This window comes from Myotis daubentonii, chromosome 9 (assembly GCF_963259705.1).
Source record: "Myotis daubentonii chromosome 9, mMyoDau2.1, whole genome shotgun sequence".
Taxonomy (NCBI): Eukaryota; Metazoa; Chordata; class Mammalia; order Chiroptera; family Vespertilionidae; genus Myotis; species Myotis daubentonii.
In genome coordinates, this window is record NC_081848.1 from 16,971,798 (window position 1) to 16,987,911 (window position 16,114).

General features: G+C 46.5%; 1 protein-coding gene and 1 long non-coding RNA gene across 2 annotated transcripts; one reads left to right on the top strand and one right to left on the bottom strand.

The window, feature by feature from the left end:
• The first annotated feature begins 4,685 nt into the window (after window positions 1–4,685).
• POU2AF3 (POU class 2 homeobox associating factor 3) lies at window positions 4,686–15,493 on the top strand. Its single transcript, XM_059708025.1, has 5 exons — window positions 4,686–5,933; window positions 7,844–7,938; window positions 11,936–11,990; window positions 13,316–13,542; window positions 14,853–15,493. The coding sequence occupies exons 1-5, from the start codon at window positions 5,927–5,929 to the stop codon at window positions 15,225–15,227; spliced, it is 759 nt and encodes a 252-aa protein (XP_059564008.1). The 5' UTR covers window positions 4,686–5,926; the 3' UTR covers window positions 15,228–15,493.
• Window positions 8,315–12,450, bottom strand: LOC132240613 (uncharacterized). The gene is made up of 3 exons (XR_009454360.1): window positions 11,834–12,450; window positions 10,060–10,238; window positions 8,315–9,805 (listed from the first exon to the last, which is right to left on the bottom strand). It is a non-coding gene; the product is annotated as an uncharacterized LOC132240613 (long non-coding RNA).
• Window positions 15,494–16,114: the final 621 nt, after the last annotated feature.

A 16,114-nucleotide genomic window follows, 5' to 3' on the forward strand; every position in this document is an offset into this window, starting at 1 on the left:
TTACATGAGTGATTCTACCAACCACATGCCACATTCTTTCTTTAAGTTCTATTATTGGGTTCGGTATCAAGTCTCCTCTCTAATCAAAGCAACAGGACACTGTCCCTCTTTACACCATAATCAATAACTATTGAATCTAGAGCGTTTACATGCAAAATCTTCCACTCTAGCTAAACAGTATTTCTCTTGCTAGACTCGCCAAGGAGAGGACCCATGAGTGGCTCTCAGCACCTGGGTTAGTGCCCAGGATGTTGTAGCTGCTCAAGAAATCGTTGCTGCATTGGACTAAAATCATACTACAAAGGTGAATATCTAGTCCCTCATTCTGTGGGTGACCACTCCTCTTCACCACATTTAGCATTTCACATTAACAATATTCTCTGCAAATGCTGAGAGTAGGGACATTGGATTGAATGGTAATGCATTTTAAATAATTAATCTAGTATATTTAAATGCCTCTAAGAAGAAAAATTACTGAAGATTTGAAGTAGTACAGAAAAATTTTCATATATTCATTCTGTATCTACATGTATTGTAATGTTAAGAAGCCTTATAAATAAAAGCTATTCAGTGCTTGGTATTATCTACCATGTGATTAAAATGAATATGAAAAATAAATCAGGAACTTGAATAGCCCCAAATCAGACTAAGTAGTGAGAAAATCTTCTATAATTAACTGTAAATTATGATACCATGCTATCTTTGATATTAGATATAGAAGTGTCCTCAGATCATCACTATAATAAGATTTCTGGGTTTGCAATATGCAATATCATTGTCAGTAAATCACAAGCCAAGAGGAGAGAACTAAAAAATTTTACAAGTTCCAAAAGGGAAAAAATGTGGACAAAACAAATAATACCTAAGAATTAGCTCTGTTGCATTAGGAAAATAGATAGATGTCCCTAATAATCTTCTCCCTAACCAGATATCTTGAGTGGAATAATATAAAAGTTTAATGCTTAATAAATTAATTTGGTCATAAATAAAAGATCCCTCAACTATATTATTTCTTAACCTTCGTAGGTTTTTATCATGGTAATCTTTAGGTATGTTTTTGTATGACATATATTACATAATAAAAATGTTTAAGTAAAAGATGAATTTTCAAGCAGTGCCTGATGGCATTTTTCTTGTTAAATAATAAATTATTAAATGCTCACGGCCTATGGAAGCCTCGGAAAGAAAAGTTAAAACTTTGAATATGCTTTATAGGAAGAGAAGGACTTACCACAAGTCATTAAATAACACCTATCTAATCGTCTTCCTGGTTATTTTCATAAGGACCAAACATTCACTCTGGGCCCAGTAACTACTTATTTCCTCCATCTTTTTGGAACTTAATATTTCCCACAAGGTTTGGTAACAGTGTCCCGAAGTCAAAATGGAAAAAGAACTTTGCATTGATAGAGGTTAGAGCTGTAGTCAAATTTGGAGGGAATAAACCCCCTTTTCCTTGTACTGAAAGTCTTTTCATATTCATGTCTGAGTTCAGTCTCCTACTTTGTGGGGAAAATATAATGCTCTGCAGTGTTGTGTGCATATAAAATACAGTTAAAACAGTTAATTTGAAACTTTAAAGAGAAATGTATTCTATTCCCATTATTCTGCATGCTGAGTGACTTTAAGAAGGTCAATGAGAAGCAAAAGGGTTTCTTAGCTCAGTGACCCAGAGATCTGGAAATTCTATATGAAGAACTAGAGAAACGACAGATGGGGAGCCTCAAAAAAAAGCCTTGGATGGGGAGTGGGCATGATAACGTCTTCAGATTTAGCACTGGGCCTGGTCAGAGCAGATAATCAGTATATGCTTGTTGAATGTATGAATGAATGAATGAATGAATGAATGAATGAATGAATGAAGCAGTGAATGACCAAACAAAGCCCTGGTGAAGAAGCAGGAGGGTGGAAGTGGGAAAGAGTTAGCCCATGTTACTCACTCACAGAGCGGTTGATGACAGAAAGCAGGGCTTACTTATCTTTGCTTTCCTGGTACTCGATACCATGCCTGGTACATAGTTGGTGCTCAGTTAATACCTAATTGATTGTTGACTAGATCAATGATCATTATATTTAAAGCAATCTAATAGTAGGACAGGTTGCCTGATAAATAGCAAGCTTCCATTTCCTCACCACTCGTCTATGGGGGGCCAGCAGCCCAGCAAGCAATGGAGGGAGCCTGGGGCTGGATGACCACCAGCAGGGACGCTGGCAAAAGACTTAGTCCCTCAGTACCAAAAAGATCCCTTCCAACATCTAAACATCAGGACCCTGTGCTATATATTTAAGCAAGTGAACCTGTTGAAACTCCACACTATTTTTCAGCCTTGTATTAAGACCCTAAAATTATTATCAGGACACCTTAGAGGTGACCGACTGTGCCCCAGGGAGAGGGAAGAGTTCCCAGTCTGAGAAGCGCAAACTGCAATTAGCATAATTAACAGCTCACCCTCCCTTCTAGCCAGTATCTTCTTAGGGTTCTGGTGTCCTGGTTTACAGAATACTCTCTAGTCCAGTGGTCACCAACCGGTGGTCCGCAGAACACAGGTGGTCCGTGAGGTCTGAAAGGTTGGCGACTGCTGCTCTAGCCAGTCTGCTGCACTGCCTTAGTCTCCTCGCACACCGGTCAGTGAAACACACAGCACACCACAACACTTCCACATGCATACACGCACACATGTGCTTGCATGTCCTGTAGGCAGTATCTTTCCAACGTTCGTCCCTACGAATTAGTGGGCCATTAAACTACCTTAGTGACTCCCAACCAACATAGGCTTTTCATAAATAGAACGAAATGGAAAAGATGGGATGGAATAGAAGTGTTCAGTGTCTTGTGTACATAGGGGTACACTGTTCCATGAAAGGTTCGTTTTATAAATATGGAGGTATTGTTCGAGATATAGTAAGTGAACAAGCAAAATGGATTTCTCATTGTGGGCTGATGTCGAAGGTTTGAAAGCCTGTGCTGTAAAAGGTCGGGTAGAAGGGCTTCAGCCTCAGGCATATCCCAGTTTGAGTCCCAGTCCTGCCGTGTCTATGCTCAATAACCGTGGGCATGTTGCCCCTCTGTGCTTGTTCCCTCATTTGTGAGATGGTGAGACTATACAAGACAGTGTCTGGCATCCAATCGACACTCAATAGATGACAATTTTTAAAAAGGTCTCCTGTGAGGAACATCCAACTCTCTGGGGTCTCAAGGCAGACCTGGTGGCTCCTGGCTTCGTGGCAAGGGCAGGTCTAGAAGAGAGTTGCGGGACATGTCTAGAAAGGATTTTCCCTTATGCCCACAAGCCTGGTGTTTGGCTGTTGAATATGTGGGGTGGGGTCTGCCATTATAGAAACAGCAGAAACTAAAATCCTTTAATATTGGGCTAAAAAATGGGGACTTCTTTCCTCAAAATAGGGCCCAGGCCTGAGGAAACCCAGTTGTCTGAAGTTGCTGGGCAGCAACAGCCCAGGAACCTCTATCCCAGTAGCAGGTGCCAGCCCTCAAGCCCCCAAAACGCTGCCATCGCTCAGGCAGCAGCTTCCTGGCAAAAGGACAGAGCTCATCACTGTCCCTACAGATTCGGTGACTTCCAAGGAGCTCATCTCTCACCAGCGCTGCCTGCGTTCTCCGCAGGGCAACCAAACATCAGCATCAACTTCAGTGATGTTGCCAAGGGAACCTGTGGTCTCCTGCCAACCCTGTCCATCTCCACATGGAAGGAAAGGAGGAAGGAGACTGAGTCTGTAGAAGTGAGACAGCAGCCCAGGCGGCGTGGCTCAGTGGTTGAGCATCGATCTATGAATCAGGAGGTCCCAGGTTCGATTCCTGGACATGGCACACGCCCGGGTTGTGGGCTTCATCCCCAGTGGGGGGCCTGCAAGGGGAAGATAATCAATGATTCTCTCATCATTGATGTTTCTATCTCTCTCACCTTCTTCCTTCCTCTCTGAAATCAATAAAAATATATTATATATAAACAAACAAACAAAACAAAAAAAGAAGTGAGACAGCACCTCAGTACAGGGGACAACAGACACACACAGGGAGCCAGGGAGGAAAACAATCAATGCAGGCAAGAAATGGAGGAAAGCAGCCACAGGAAGAAAGACAAAATGATATTCAGGGGAGAAAATAAACAAACAGGCCAAACGACAAAGAGGAAGATTTTTAAAAGCAAACCAAAAAATAAGTGTGAAACAAAGAGGTAGATGACAAAAGAAATAATGGAAAAGCTATGAGGATGAAACCGTCCCGAATTCCCAGCTGTTTGCCATTCCTGGCAGGGTGGGGCAGGGCAGGACTGGAGATAGGAACTGAGGCTCTCAATTATTCTCCCCTGCTCCTGAGTCTGGTCTCCAGCCAGACTCCCGGCAGGGAAACTCAGGACACAGCGGTGGCCTGCGGAGAAAGAGGCTGCAGAAGCTGTTACAGATTCCAGCTGTTCTGTCCTCGGGTTCCCAGTGCCACCTCAGGTGTTCGCAGTCCTGGCCCCTCCCAGAGACAAGGTGTGAGCTGTCAAGCAATGCCTACCCATCACAGACTCCGGTGTGTTGTCACTCAGAGCGCCCTGGTCCCATTGCCTTATGCTCCACCCGGTATAGACACATTTGAGGGCATCTCAATGCCACTTTGGCATTTCAGAGAACTCAGGGGACACAGCAGAGACCCAGGCCCCTAGCCTGGCCTGGCCTCAAGGGACTCCCACCCTGCTTCTGTCTTCCAGTGCCTCCCCTCCCCTCAGGGGCTAGGAGAGGGCTGGGCCTGGCACTCTCTCCCTCCCTGAACCACAGCTGCCTTCAAGCTTCCCAGTCACACAGAAGAGGCACCGGAAGTGCTTGGAGAAGATGACCCAACACAGTCCCAGGTCATTTGTGAGGGGCTCGGGCCTGGACCACCTCCTTCCCACCTCTCACCCCAAAGTGTGAAGCTTGAGTCCATCATGTCCTTTCAGCTAAAATGAGCAGGAGCCAAGCGTATTGTCATTCCTAAACACTAGCTCCTGCAGCAAACCAGCAGGGATGCTCCAGAGGGAGGAAAAGGGGGAGAAGAGGGGACTTCACCATGAAGAAACCACCAGCCTCAGGAAATCTCCAGGCTGCCAGGCCATGGGCAGCCCAGCACGTTAAGGGGGAGCAAAGGGTGTTAACGGGCAGGCATTCTGGGCCGAAACCCCACTGTTTGGGGCCCAGCCAGAGAGCAGACAAAAGGGCCGGGAAGCCTGCACATGGCCAGGAGGGGTCAAAAGGAGCAGAGCGAAGGCCTCTGTTCGATCTCTGGCCTGCAAGCTGGGCCCAGAGTGACACCTTGCTATGCCACACCTACTGGCTGTCATGTTCATTCCCCGAAATGTAAGATTTCCCCCTTAAAATACAAATTTGGGATGTGGCGATCTGTCTGGCCGGCCAGTCTGGCTCAGGTGCACATGAAGGACAGCCTAAGTCACCCGGGGTTCCTGGAGCTGCCTTTGAGGCAGAAATACAGGGCATCTTTGAGCACTCCTGCTCTGTCTGGGGGAAGGTGGGCAAAATGCTCAAAATAGAGTAAAAGCAAGGGTCAGGACCCAAAGAGGTCTCATTCCCTGTTTCTCTGGACTCTCTGTTGGGTGCCTGTGTGCAGGATTTCTGCAGAAGATAGTCCATTTTGTTAAGCCTTTGAATATTCAAATTGAAAGTACCGCGCAATCATTGATTGTCAAATCATGGGTTTCTAGAGGTTTTAAATACTTGGCATGAGGGGGAAAAAACTCAAACCTATACCCGAAGGTATAAAACATTAATTCTGTTTGTCTTCTGCTCCAGGAACCTGGATGCAACTGAATGCTTTGTGAAACTTTAAAAATGTTGCATCTCTGCTTCTCTCCTTGCACAGGAGCCATCCTAGGCGCTGAGTCCCTGCAGCTGCTGCATCCAGCCACAGACCCAGCTCCTGCTGACCAGCATGTCGGGTAACTCGGCTGCTTCTCCGGGGTAGGGTCACGCGGGCCAGGGGCCTTTTTTCTGGGTGTATTTCCACCGCTTTTCCTGCACAGAACAGAGAGGCACAAAGTCAGAGCATACAAGGGTGTGCCGGGGATCCGGAGAGGGCACGGGCCACACTGTGGCCGCTCCCACTCGGCGCCTGCTCCCCAGAGCAGAGGCCCAGATGCCCAGTTAGCTGCTGCGGACGGCTGCGTACCCCGATCCCGGCCCCCCACCCGCCCTTCTATTTTGCCACAGTTGTGACCCGGGGACTTCGCGGCCCGGATTCTGCGCGCCCAAAAGCGGCGGCGGGGGGAGCTAGAGGCTCACGGTGAGCCCGGGACGGGAGCAGGGACGTGCGGGCGCACAGGGCTCAACTGCGGCGGCGGCCCCAGGGCGACCCCGAGCCGCGCCCGCAGCCCGCGGAGCCGCAAACACGGCGAGGAAATCGCGGGGGAGACCGGACGCAGGGCGGACGCGGCCCCCACGCCCTGCGGGCGGGGCGCGGATTCCCGGGGTCTGGGCGACCAGGAGCGCACCCTCCCTTCCTGGGGAGACCCCTAGCTCCCGGGACCTGACCTGGGGGCTGCCTGCCGACCCGTTGCGGTCTTCGCAACGACCAGGCGAGGCGCTGGCGACCTGGCACTGTCGCCCGGCGCCCGGGCTGGCCGCGCGGCCGCCGAGATCGCGGGGCCCGGCCCCTCCCCGGCGACTCCCGGGCGCTCGCTCCAAAGTGGAGGTCGGAGTCGGAGTCGCGCCCCGCTCCTGCGGCCACTCCCGGCCGGGAACGGTCCCCAGCCCGGCCTGCCCGGCCCGGCGCGACCTGACAGCCCGGCCCGACCTACTCACTGCGGCTCGGCGGGGCCGGGGCGGGGGCCGCGGCTGCCCGCTCCCGGCGCGCTGGGCTCCCTCCCGCCGCCCGCCGGCGCGCTCGGCTGGCCCCGCGGCCCGGGAGCTGTCCGCCCGGCCGGCCGCCCCGGGGGCGGCCCCTGCCGAGCTCGACCTCCCAGCCGAGTGCGCGATCGCTGGGATCCCCGCACCGCTTTCCCGGAACTCGCGCTGCGCGGGCTCGGCTCGGAGCCTCCGCGCGCGGCGGAGAAATGCCTGCCCCAGAGAGGGAGTGGGTGGGGAGAGCCGGGAGGAAGGGGAGCGCAGGAGCGGGACTTGAGGAGGGAGGAGGAGAAGATGGAGAGCGGGGAAGGCGGAGGAAGGGGGCGAGGGAGGGGAGGCAGAAGAAAATGATCGGTGGAAGGGAGGGACGGAGTTCCCAGCGCCTGAGCCCTTTACTGGGTTCAGACCGGCAGGTCCCGCGCCGGCCCAAGGACAAGGCTCGCTCAACCTGACAGCCGGCCCCGCTGGCTTCCAGACCAAGGGCACGTAGAGGTCGGAGCCTCCCCAGAAGCCACACCTGGCCTGGTGGAGAAGGAAGGGACTCAGATGGCGCACCGCTGGGTGCATCGGAGTGGGGTGGACTAGGTCGGGCCGCCACAGGTCACAGAGCATCCCTGCACCAGCGCCAGGTCCCTTTCTGGTCCATAATACCCTCTCCCAGGCCAGCGGGCTGGGCCCAGGTATCCCCAATTTAGCCAAGATGGTGAGCTCCCCTGGCCTGATCTCCACGTTCCTGCACAGAAAATCCTGTGTGCTATTGGTCTAGGCATAGGACCCAACCTGAGGTGGGCGGCCGAACGGATTTCCGTATGTTCCTGGCTCTCTTCCTTCACCCCTTCAAGTTTGACAATTAGAGTGGCTTTCCCACTTGTCTTTTAGCATTCTCTATGTGTTCTCCAACCCTAAAAACCTGGCCTCAGATGCCACGGTCTATAAAGAGGACCTCCAGACCCCAGCCCGACACCCAACCCCACACTTGACCACTGACTCAGTTGTCTTTCCCCAGAAAAACCGAAAGTGTATCAAGGTGTCCGTGTGAAGATCACGGTGAAGGAGCTGCTGCAGCAGAGAAGGGCTCACCAGGCAGCCTCGGGGGGAACCGTAAGCATAAACCCTTCACTTACTCCCAACTCTTCTTAGACCCCATTCAACCTGCATCTGGGAAGGTATAGAGGCCACCCCAGGCCCCAGGCACCACCCCCAGACCTGCCTTCCTCAGCTGGTCTCATAAATTTGGTGCCCGGGCTTCATCCTAGTTCACCACAGGAAGCCACAAAGAGCAGCTGTGGTCTGTCGAGGGGCTCAGGATTTGGGGAGCCCATCCCTCACTGACCCTAATTGAGTAGGAAGGGTTTGCTGACCCTGTGTAGGGAGAGGAGTAGCCAGCAGGTAAGTAGGTTGTTACTCTGGTAGGAAGACAGTGGATGTGCCCTCCCAAATGCAAAGAACATCTCTCCCATATCTCCCTTCAAGGATAGAATCCCTGTGGAACAGACCCCCTCCCTCCTCATTCTTCTGGAACCCAGCCTCTGAGCTCATTTATCTTTAATCAACAGTCACTAAAAGTTTCCAACAGAAAGGGGTCATGTCTCCTTAGGGGAGACAGCTTGGAATGTAGAACCACCTCATTAAGACGTAATTATCGCGAGATGAATCTGGACACTCAAGAGTCCCCTGCCACTTATATACATTCTAAGCAGATAGTCCTGCCAGGAGCTCTCAGGGCAATGGCAAACCCAAAGAAAGTAAGTCGGGTTATCCTCCAAGAAAGGGAACTTCGTCACTGAGCACCTTTGATTGTACAATTGCTTGTGGGTTGGTTTAGATGTGTGTGTAGGACCTGGCAGCTGGGACCCATATTGCCAGGATCAGCATTGCTGCTGTCTCCAGCTTATTGGCATCTGCCCCACAACAGGTGTTGTGCCTGGTACTCTCTGTGTGCCGCGCACAACTTCATGAAATGGGCTTTTGTGGGAAGAGGCAAATGATGTAGGGGTGGTGAGCACAGATTCTAGAGCCAGTGGACTGGGTTCAGATCTCAGTGCCTCTGTGGTGTGTATCCCCTGAACAAGTTATTCCGCCTCTCTTGCCTCAGTTTTCTCACCTTTAAACTGGAGGTACTAAGATTTTGTGAGGTTAAATGGGTTATTGCATATAAAGCACTTAGTGGAGAGCTTGTCATGGAGTAAGTGCTCAGTTAATGTTAGCTCTCACTATTATTTGTGAAAAGCAACTACAGTAAAATTACAACCAAAGCTTGAAAGCCAGCTTTCCAGTAATGTTGATCCGCCTTTGCTCAGAGTTTAGAGGTTCAGGTGTGAGCTTGCTGTGATATGGCACGTGGAGCACACATTTTAAATTTCCTGGCGAAGTTATTACCTCCATATGCAGAATTTCAGCTAACACAATAAAGCCTCCTTCTGCTTGTAGAGGACTTTACAGCGGTTCTTTTAAAGCATTGTTTGCACCCTCATTTCATTTAGTTCTTACAATAACCAGGGGAGGTAAGTAGATCAGGGATTTGTATGCCTCTATTACAGCTGAAATTCAAAGTCTTGCAGTCACTGATGACAGAGCTAAAAATAGAACCGAGGTCTTCTTATTCTTAAACACACACACACACACACACACACACACACACACACACACACACTTCCCACCTATTAGTTCCCTAAATTCATCTTTATGCAGATCCAGCTGTGCTGAGCAGGAGTCTGGCAACCTCAACCACCAACCCCTTCAATTCAGAAATAATTATAAAATTAATAAAACTGGGATCAAGGGAGCTGGGAAATGCTTCTGGAGGGGAGAAAAATCATCAAGACGTTCATAACAAAATGTAATCTTTCATTATGGAGCTTTGGTACATGGTAGAATTCTGCTTCAGCTGCACCTAGAGAAGTCCATGGCAATGTTATTGCTGTTGGCCTCTTGCAGGTTGGTTGGCCACTGTTCCCCTGTTAGCTAGCTGCAGGAAGGAAAGCAAGGGTTAAGCATTTCGCTTGTGTATCTAACCATGATCTGTTCCCTGGAGATGTTTGACTTATCTAAGTTTTTCTCAACCCCCCTTCCTCCCCCCACCCCACCCCACCCCCAATAAATAATAAAGCAGTACTTCCAAACTAGTGCCTTGCAGAGGTTGCTTGCATAGTACATCCGCCCATGCCCTCATAGGCAAGCGTAGCACCACACAGATGATTTAATTACGAGAGCCAGACGTACAGTCCCTCCGTGGGAGCCATCAGAAGGATCTGGGATTCCAGGAAAGCTGTGAAGGTATGCTCAGGAGGCACGTAGAGCGGATACGAGGGGATAACGTGTGCCTGCTTCTTTGTGTAGACTTCTGGCTTCACAGAGATGATCTCCAAGTTGTTCAGTGGTTAAAGGATAGCTCTAGGGAGCTTTAAGCCAAGGAGAGAGTTAATTTTATAAAATATACAAAGCAGGAAGAAATGTATCTTCAGTTGTCATAGAATCAGTGGTATCCACAATTTGAAATTTCAAGAAGGCAATTGTGAATGGAAGTTATAGACTGAGATAAATATCAGGGTCTCAAACAGTGCCAGGAGAAACGTGTGCATGCAGTATTTGTAAATTTGACTTTTCAAAAAACTGATTTTGGCCAGGCCAGATCAATTTGCAAACAGCCCAGGGAGCGTGGGCACGTGCACACACACACACGCACACACACACGCACACACAAACACACACGCACACACTTCTTTTACCTTTAGGATAAGGGGGAACTTGAGCTAGTACTTATGGAAATATATAATTTACCCCTTTTTAACCATTAATTTCTTAACAGCCTTGATGTGTTTTTTAAATTGTAGATTGTGGATTTTTGCACTGTTTGAAATCTAAGAGAAGGGTGCCTTTCTTTGTACTCTTGGAGCAAAGTAGAAAGTGAACCCATGACTAGAAAGATAATATCAAGTAGGATATTGTAAACATACCTGAGGGAGATAAGGTGGGGAGGCAGACAAACAGACCATGGGGCAGGGGGGGGGCAGGGATGGGGTTAATGAGAGCCCTACAATGAAGCAGTTTTTAAACCCACTCCTTTCAAGTCCTTTAGCTCAAGCTGCAGCCAAATATTTGCATGAAAAGCTGGTGAAGTATTCCAGCTTCCTGGTTCATGACATTACAGCATGGATCGCTTTCAAAATTAACACCACCTCCTGTTTCAGCCGTGGCTGGCGGCGCTCTCCCAGTGCCTCTGTGTGTGGGAGTGAGCACACCCTGGAACCCGAGAGAGAGGTGCGGTGAATCACAGAGCAAAGCTGGTCCCTTTAAACGTTAAAGCCAGCACCTGAAACCTAAAGAAATAATAATAACAAATCCTAAATTACTCGGTTGGTAAAGTTATCAATTCAACTGGAAGATACAGGCTGCTTTACTTTCAATGATTAAAAGGAACAGTCTCATAAACTTCAAGTATTTATAATAGTGAAAAAAGCTACTTTTATAAAAATGAGTAAAAAACATACAGAGTTGCAATATTTCTTGACCATTAACTAGAATATAGATAGGATCCAACTCAATGACTTCAGCTTTAAGAAAAAAATATATTTTATATAACTTTTAGTATTTCATAGTTGGTAAGATCATGAGAATATTTTGAAATATCCAGGATTAACAAAATTAGGAGTTGTGTCCTTTGGGGAAAACAAATCCCTAGCTAAGTAGCCAGATATTATATGAAAGTTTTGAAGGAAATGATTGACTAAATAATAAAAGTTGGGATTAAATTAATTTCATATTGAATGGTTTAATTGAACGGGTCTTTACTGGGTTTTCTTGAATTGTTACATTTCTTGTATATCAAAATCATATAAATTGAGTTTTTATCAAAATGAATAAATAGCCTTTACATTTTAAGTGGGAGAATCTGATATTAGAAAAAATCCCCAAGCAAACCTAAAAATTAAAACTAAAAAATACATATCAGATCAGTTGTCTTGTAACTTTTTTTAGAAGAAAGAATCTAGCTTACCTTAGAGCAGAAGGCAACACAGTTCAGATCAAAATGTCTTAGCTTTCCCTGTGTGGAGCTCTCATTTCGCTTTGCTTGATGGTTGTATTCTTGCTTTGGCAGCTGTCCGGAGGGAACAGTGCCCACCTTTCAGATCCAGTCACACCACCTTCTGCAGGTCAGTACAGCAGCATTACAGTTCCCTCCAACACTCTTTCAAAAGTGCATCTCGAAAGTCTTTCAATGCTTGATTCAGGGGTTAAGATAGGCACCACCATTTAATTGCAATCCAACCAATCAGAAAGTGCAAAAGGCATAGTGACTCCAGATGGAAGCCCCGCAAGCAAACAAGTGCAAATGTTTTCTTCTTTCTGAACTGTCTCTTCTTTCCTCTCTACTCTATCCTGACTCTATTCTTCTCATTCATTCCAGTTCCCCATCTCCAAGTAACTAAACTAGATGAAAAGATCAGATTTGTTTTTAGAAACTTGTCTTTTGTCTCATGCCGTTAGATGGAATACAGAACACTCTGAGGTCCTAGAATCTAGCCGACAGGGGCTTCCCTCCCCTTCTGTCTTCCCAGAAAGCAATTCAAACAGCGGAAAGTTTTCTCAGCCCAATGCGAATAACTCTACTACATAAACACTCCTACCTATGCCACTCAACAGCTAAGAGCTTAAAGAGTTCATAGACAAGGAAACCTGCTTATGGTAGCTCACCCCTGAATTTGCCACTTTCACTTAACCTCACAGGAACCTTAAGACTTCAAAGAATCCCATTGATGGACACACTCTAAACCTCTCTTCTTTGAGCATTTTTTAGATTAATAACCACAAATCGGGCCTATCAATCCTAAAACGGAAAAGGAGTCACGGTTTCAGAATTATTCTTGTTTGGTATTTAACAACTTATTTTAATTCCATTATCAGGTTAACACTAAGAAAATATTTTTTGCTTTGTGTAATTTAGAGCAAGTAATACTAATTTGTCCTGTATGTTCTGGTTTCTATTTTAAAACTTGCTCGGAATTTAAGTAACTTAGTAAGTGTGAAAAGTGTAGGAATGTATTAACCCTAAATCAAGAGAATTATTTCCCATGACACCAGCAGTTTTCCTAACAACTCTGGCTGCTTCAGAGATGAGTGCTTGACATGAACTGCAGGTAGGGGCTGAATGTGGATGCTTTCATGGTCCAAGAAAGTGCAGGCATGAGCCATTATTCTCTGAGGCAGTTAAACCCAGGTTGGATCCCCATCCTTTTTTTTTAGCCCTAGCCACATTCACAGCCAGTGTTCATATTATTAACCAGATGCATTCCAATGAAACTTGAATTAGCTAAGGCAACTAAAAAATCCAAATTGCCTGACTGTTTACCTTTCTGGAACTTCATAAGCCCCCTTTCCCCTTAGGGGTAGCAGATATTCAGAATGTAGCATAGAACTTCATTCAAATGCGTAACTGCAAATTTTAAGCAGAAAAAAATCTTTTTCCTTTCTGTTCTAGTGTATTTTGAACCTGAGTCGGTTTCTTCCACACCTAATTACTTTCAACCCCGAGAATTTCCCAGCTGTGTTTCTTGTGAAGAAAACCCAAGCTGCCTCGACCAGATCTTGGATTCCTACCTTCAGACAGAGACACACCTGGACCCTTTGCTCAATTCCACGCAGAGTGCTCCACACTACTTCCCGGACAGCTTCCAGGCCGCCCCCTTCTGCTTCAACCAGAGCCTGGTAATTAGCACAGTTCTTAACAAAACCTGTTTATTGCTCATTATATAGGTTATAATGCGTTGTGAGAATGTTTGCATTGTCTCCTGAGAAAGCATACAAACACTGTCAACAAGGAAATCATCCAGGAAGCAAGCAAAGAACCATTCACAATTCATTGGAAGTAGAAATAACCACACATTTCCCATGCTACTGTGGGGAAATATACATGCAATGTTTATAAACTTTAAAATTAAGACATCTCCTAATTGGAAATCATTGATTTAAAAAACGGCCCTTGAATTCAGGGGTTCTTGAAAATGGAATCAAGGCCACATCTATGGAGTACCAAACTGTCATTTTGATAAGTGCGTTTCGTTTTAATTTTGACATTGAATTGACTCTATTAACTCGTTCTTTTGGTCTGGTTTAGGCACAAGAGCCATTTGAGTTTGAGATGGTTAGGAAAAATGAAGCTCTAATACTTGAACAATGTGGATGGTCCATTCCGGATGAACCTCAAACATTTAAAAATAGGTTATTTAAAATGCGTAAGGCTTGCTTTAGTAGGATACCAGTTGTTTTAGAAGTTGCGTAGACACTCATAGATTTTTTTTTAAACCGTAACAGTACATGTTTTGATGGAAATCATTTTTTATTTCCGTTTGTCAAATGTCTGTGTAGGTATCAGACTAAATTTTAAGGGGGTGGGAAATGAACTCCACAGAATATGCGTACAGGGCCCCCAGTCACCCAGCTCCTGCCCAGCTTCCAAGTTAGGCTTCCTCAGTAACAACTGTAGACCTGCTTAAGAGAAAAGTACCTTTCGCATCAAGGGACAAAACTTTAGAGAATACAAGAGTAGTTGCGCGTCTTGGAGTCTCCCAGACACTGGATCATTGAAGGCCCCAGCTCTACCCGAGTGTGTTCACAGCCAAGGGCGTGGAGAAGCGTCCATGGTGCCACCTGCAGCTGACATTGTGCCCAGAGCTTATATTGTGGCCCACAGCGGGGGCTGGCGAGCAGGTGACTTGAAGCACAATGGGATTATGTGGCTTAAGGACAAAGCATCCTCTAAAGTATGGTTACAACAAAGGAAGCCAGTGAAGCAAGTCAATTTATTGTTGGGAAAGAAGTAGGTAAATACAGAATGTGGCGTCATGAAATCACGCAATCAGCAAATAAAATTACTTCTGCAGACTTGGGTTGGGTTGGGTGTTTTTGTTTCTTTACCCCTAATGTTCTTACTCGGAGTTCTTAAATCCACTCTTTTCAGTCCTTTTAATCCTGCCTAAGTTCTCAAGCTCTTTGTTCGTTGGTTTTTATTTCCCCAGGCCCCAGGGACACCTTCAGATTCCTCCACTCTCTCTGGGTCCTTAGACTTCAGTTACTCACCGGCTCATCTGCCTTCATACACTCCGGAGAATTACAATCCTACCCCTTCTCTGGACAACAGAAACTGTGGCTATCCCTCAGAAGACTACTCCTACCCTCACTTGCCCTCCCATGCCCAATACGACTGCTTCTTCCCAGCCCCGACCTCAGGCTGCTACTGTGTGTCCTGCGAGGCAGAACACTTGGCCACCCTCAGAGCGTCCGAGTACTTTTCCTGTCCGGGCACGGACTGTGTGAACCTGGATCCCTCAGCAGCAGCAGGCAATGATTTCTACCTGCGGGAAACAAACTGTGACGTCTGCTACAGCTCATAGAGTTTCATTAACCTGGAGCATGGCGTGCATACGTCTGTCTTTCTGTCGCGCCAAATGAGAACTTGAAATACGCAACCTGTGAACAAAACATCACAGGTGCAGGTTACAGGTCACCATTTTGCATTTTCTGGCGCTGACTTAGGCATTGACATGAAGTCCTCAGACCCGGTCAGGGCACTACTCCTACTCTGTACGCTTCCAGTGAAAAGTTTTGTAGGGAGCATTTAATGGTTTTACTTTTCTGTATAATGAACAAATTCTAATTTTTTTTTTACTAATAAATAATTTTGTATTATTAAATGTTGGCTCATTTTTTTAAATATTTGAGTAATAGTTTCCATTGGTTTGAATAATATCATTTACTTCTGGAAATCACTAATTATTCTCCAGTAGTCTAATCTTATTTACTCGTGAATTTAAAATGATTTTAATGTGGTGAGGTGCCTTGGTTTCACCCATGGGGACAAGGAATAGACACAGCTGTGATGTTGGAAAAGTGAAAATCCCCCTCCCCTTTAATTGAGGGCATATGTACATCTTGGAGCAACATCAGAGAAAGACATTTATGAATCATTCGCTTTTTTGTATGTAACATTAGGCAATGAAATATTAATATGACCAAAAAGCACATCTTCCCTACAGCAATGTTAACCTGAAGATAATCTTTTTTATTTCCAAAGTATTGTTTTGTAAACTTTCTGGGCAAATATTTTTTTAAAATAAATTCTTTTTTAAAAAATATATTTTTATTGATTTCAGAGAGGAAGGGAGAGGGAGAGAGAGATGGAAACATCAATGATGAGAGAGAATCATTGATTGGCTGCCTCTTGCACACCCCCTACTGGGGATTGAGCCCTCAACCCTGGCATGTGCCCTTGGCCGAATCA

Coding starts and splice junctions, on each gene's coding strand:
- POU2AF3 (XM_059708025.1), top strand. Junction 11,991..13,315: donor AGTCACACCACCTTCTGCAG/GTCAGTACAGCA, acceptor TTTCTGTTCTAG/TGTATTTTGAACCTGAGTCG. Junction 13,543..14,852: donor TCTGCTTCAACCAGAGCCTG/GTAATTAGCACA, acceptor TTATTTCCCCAG/GCCCCAGGGACACCTTCAGA.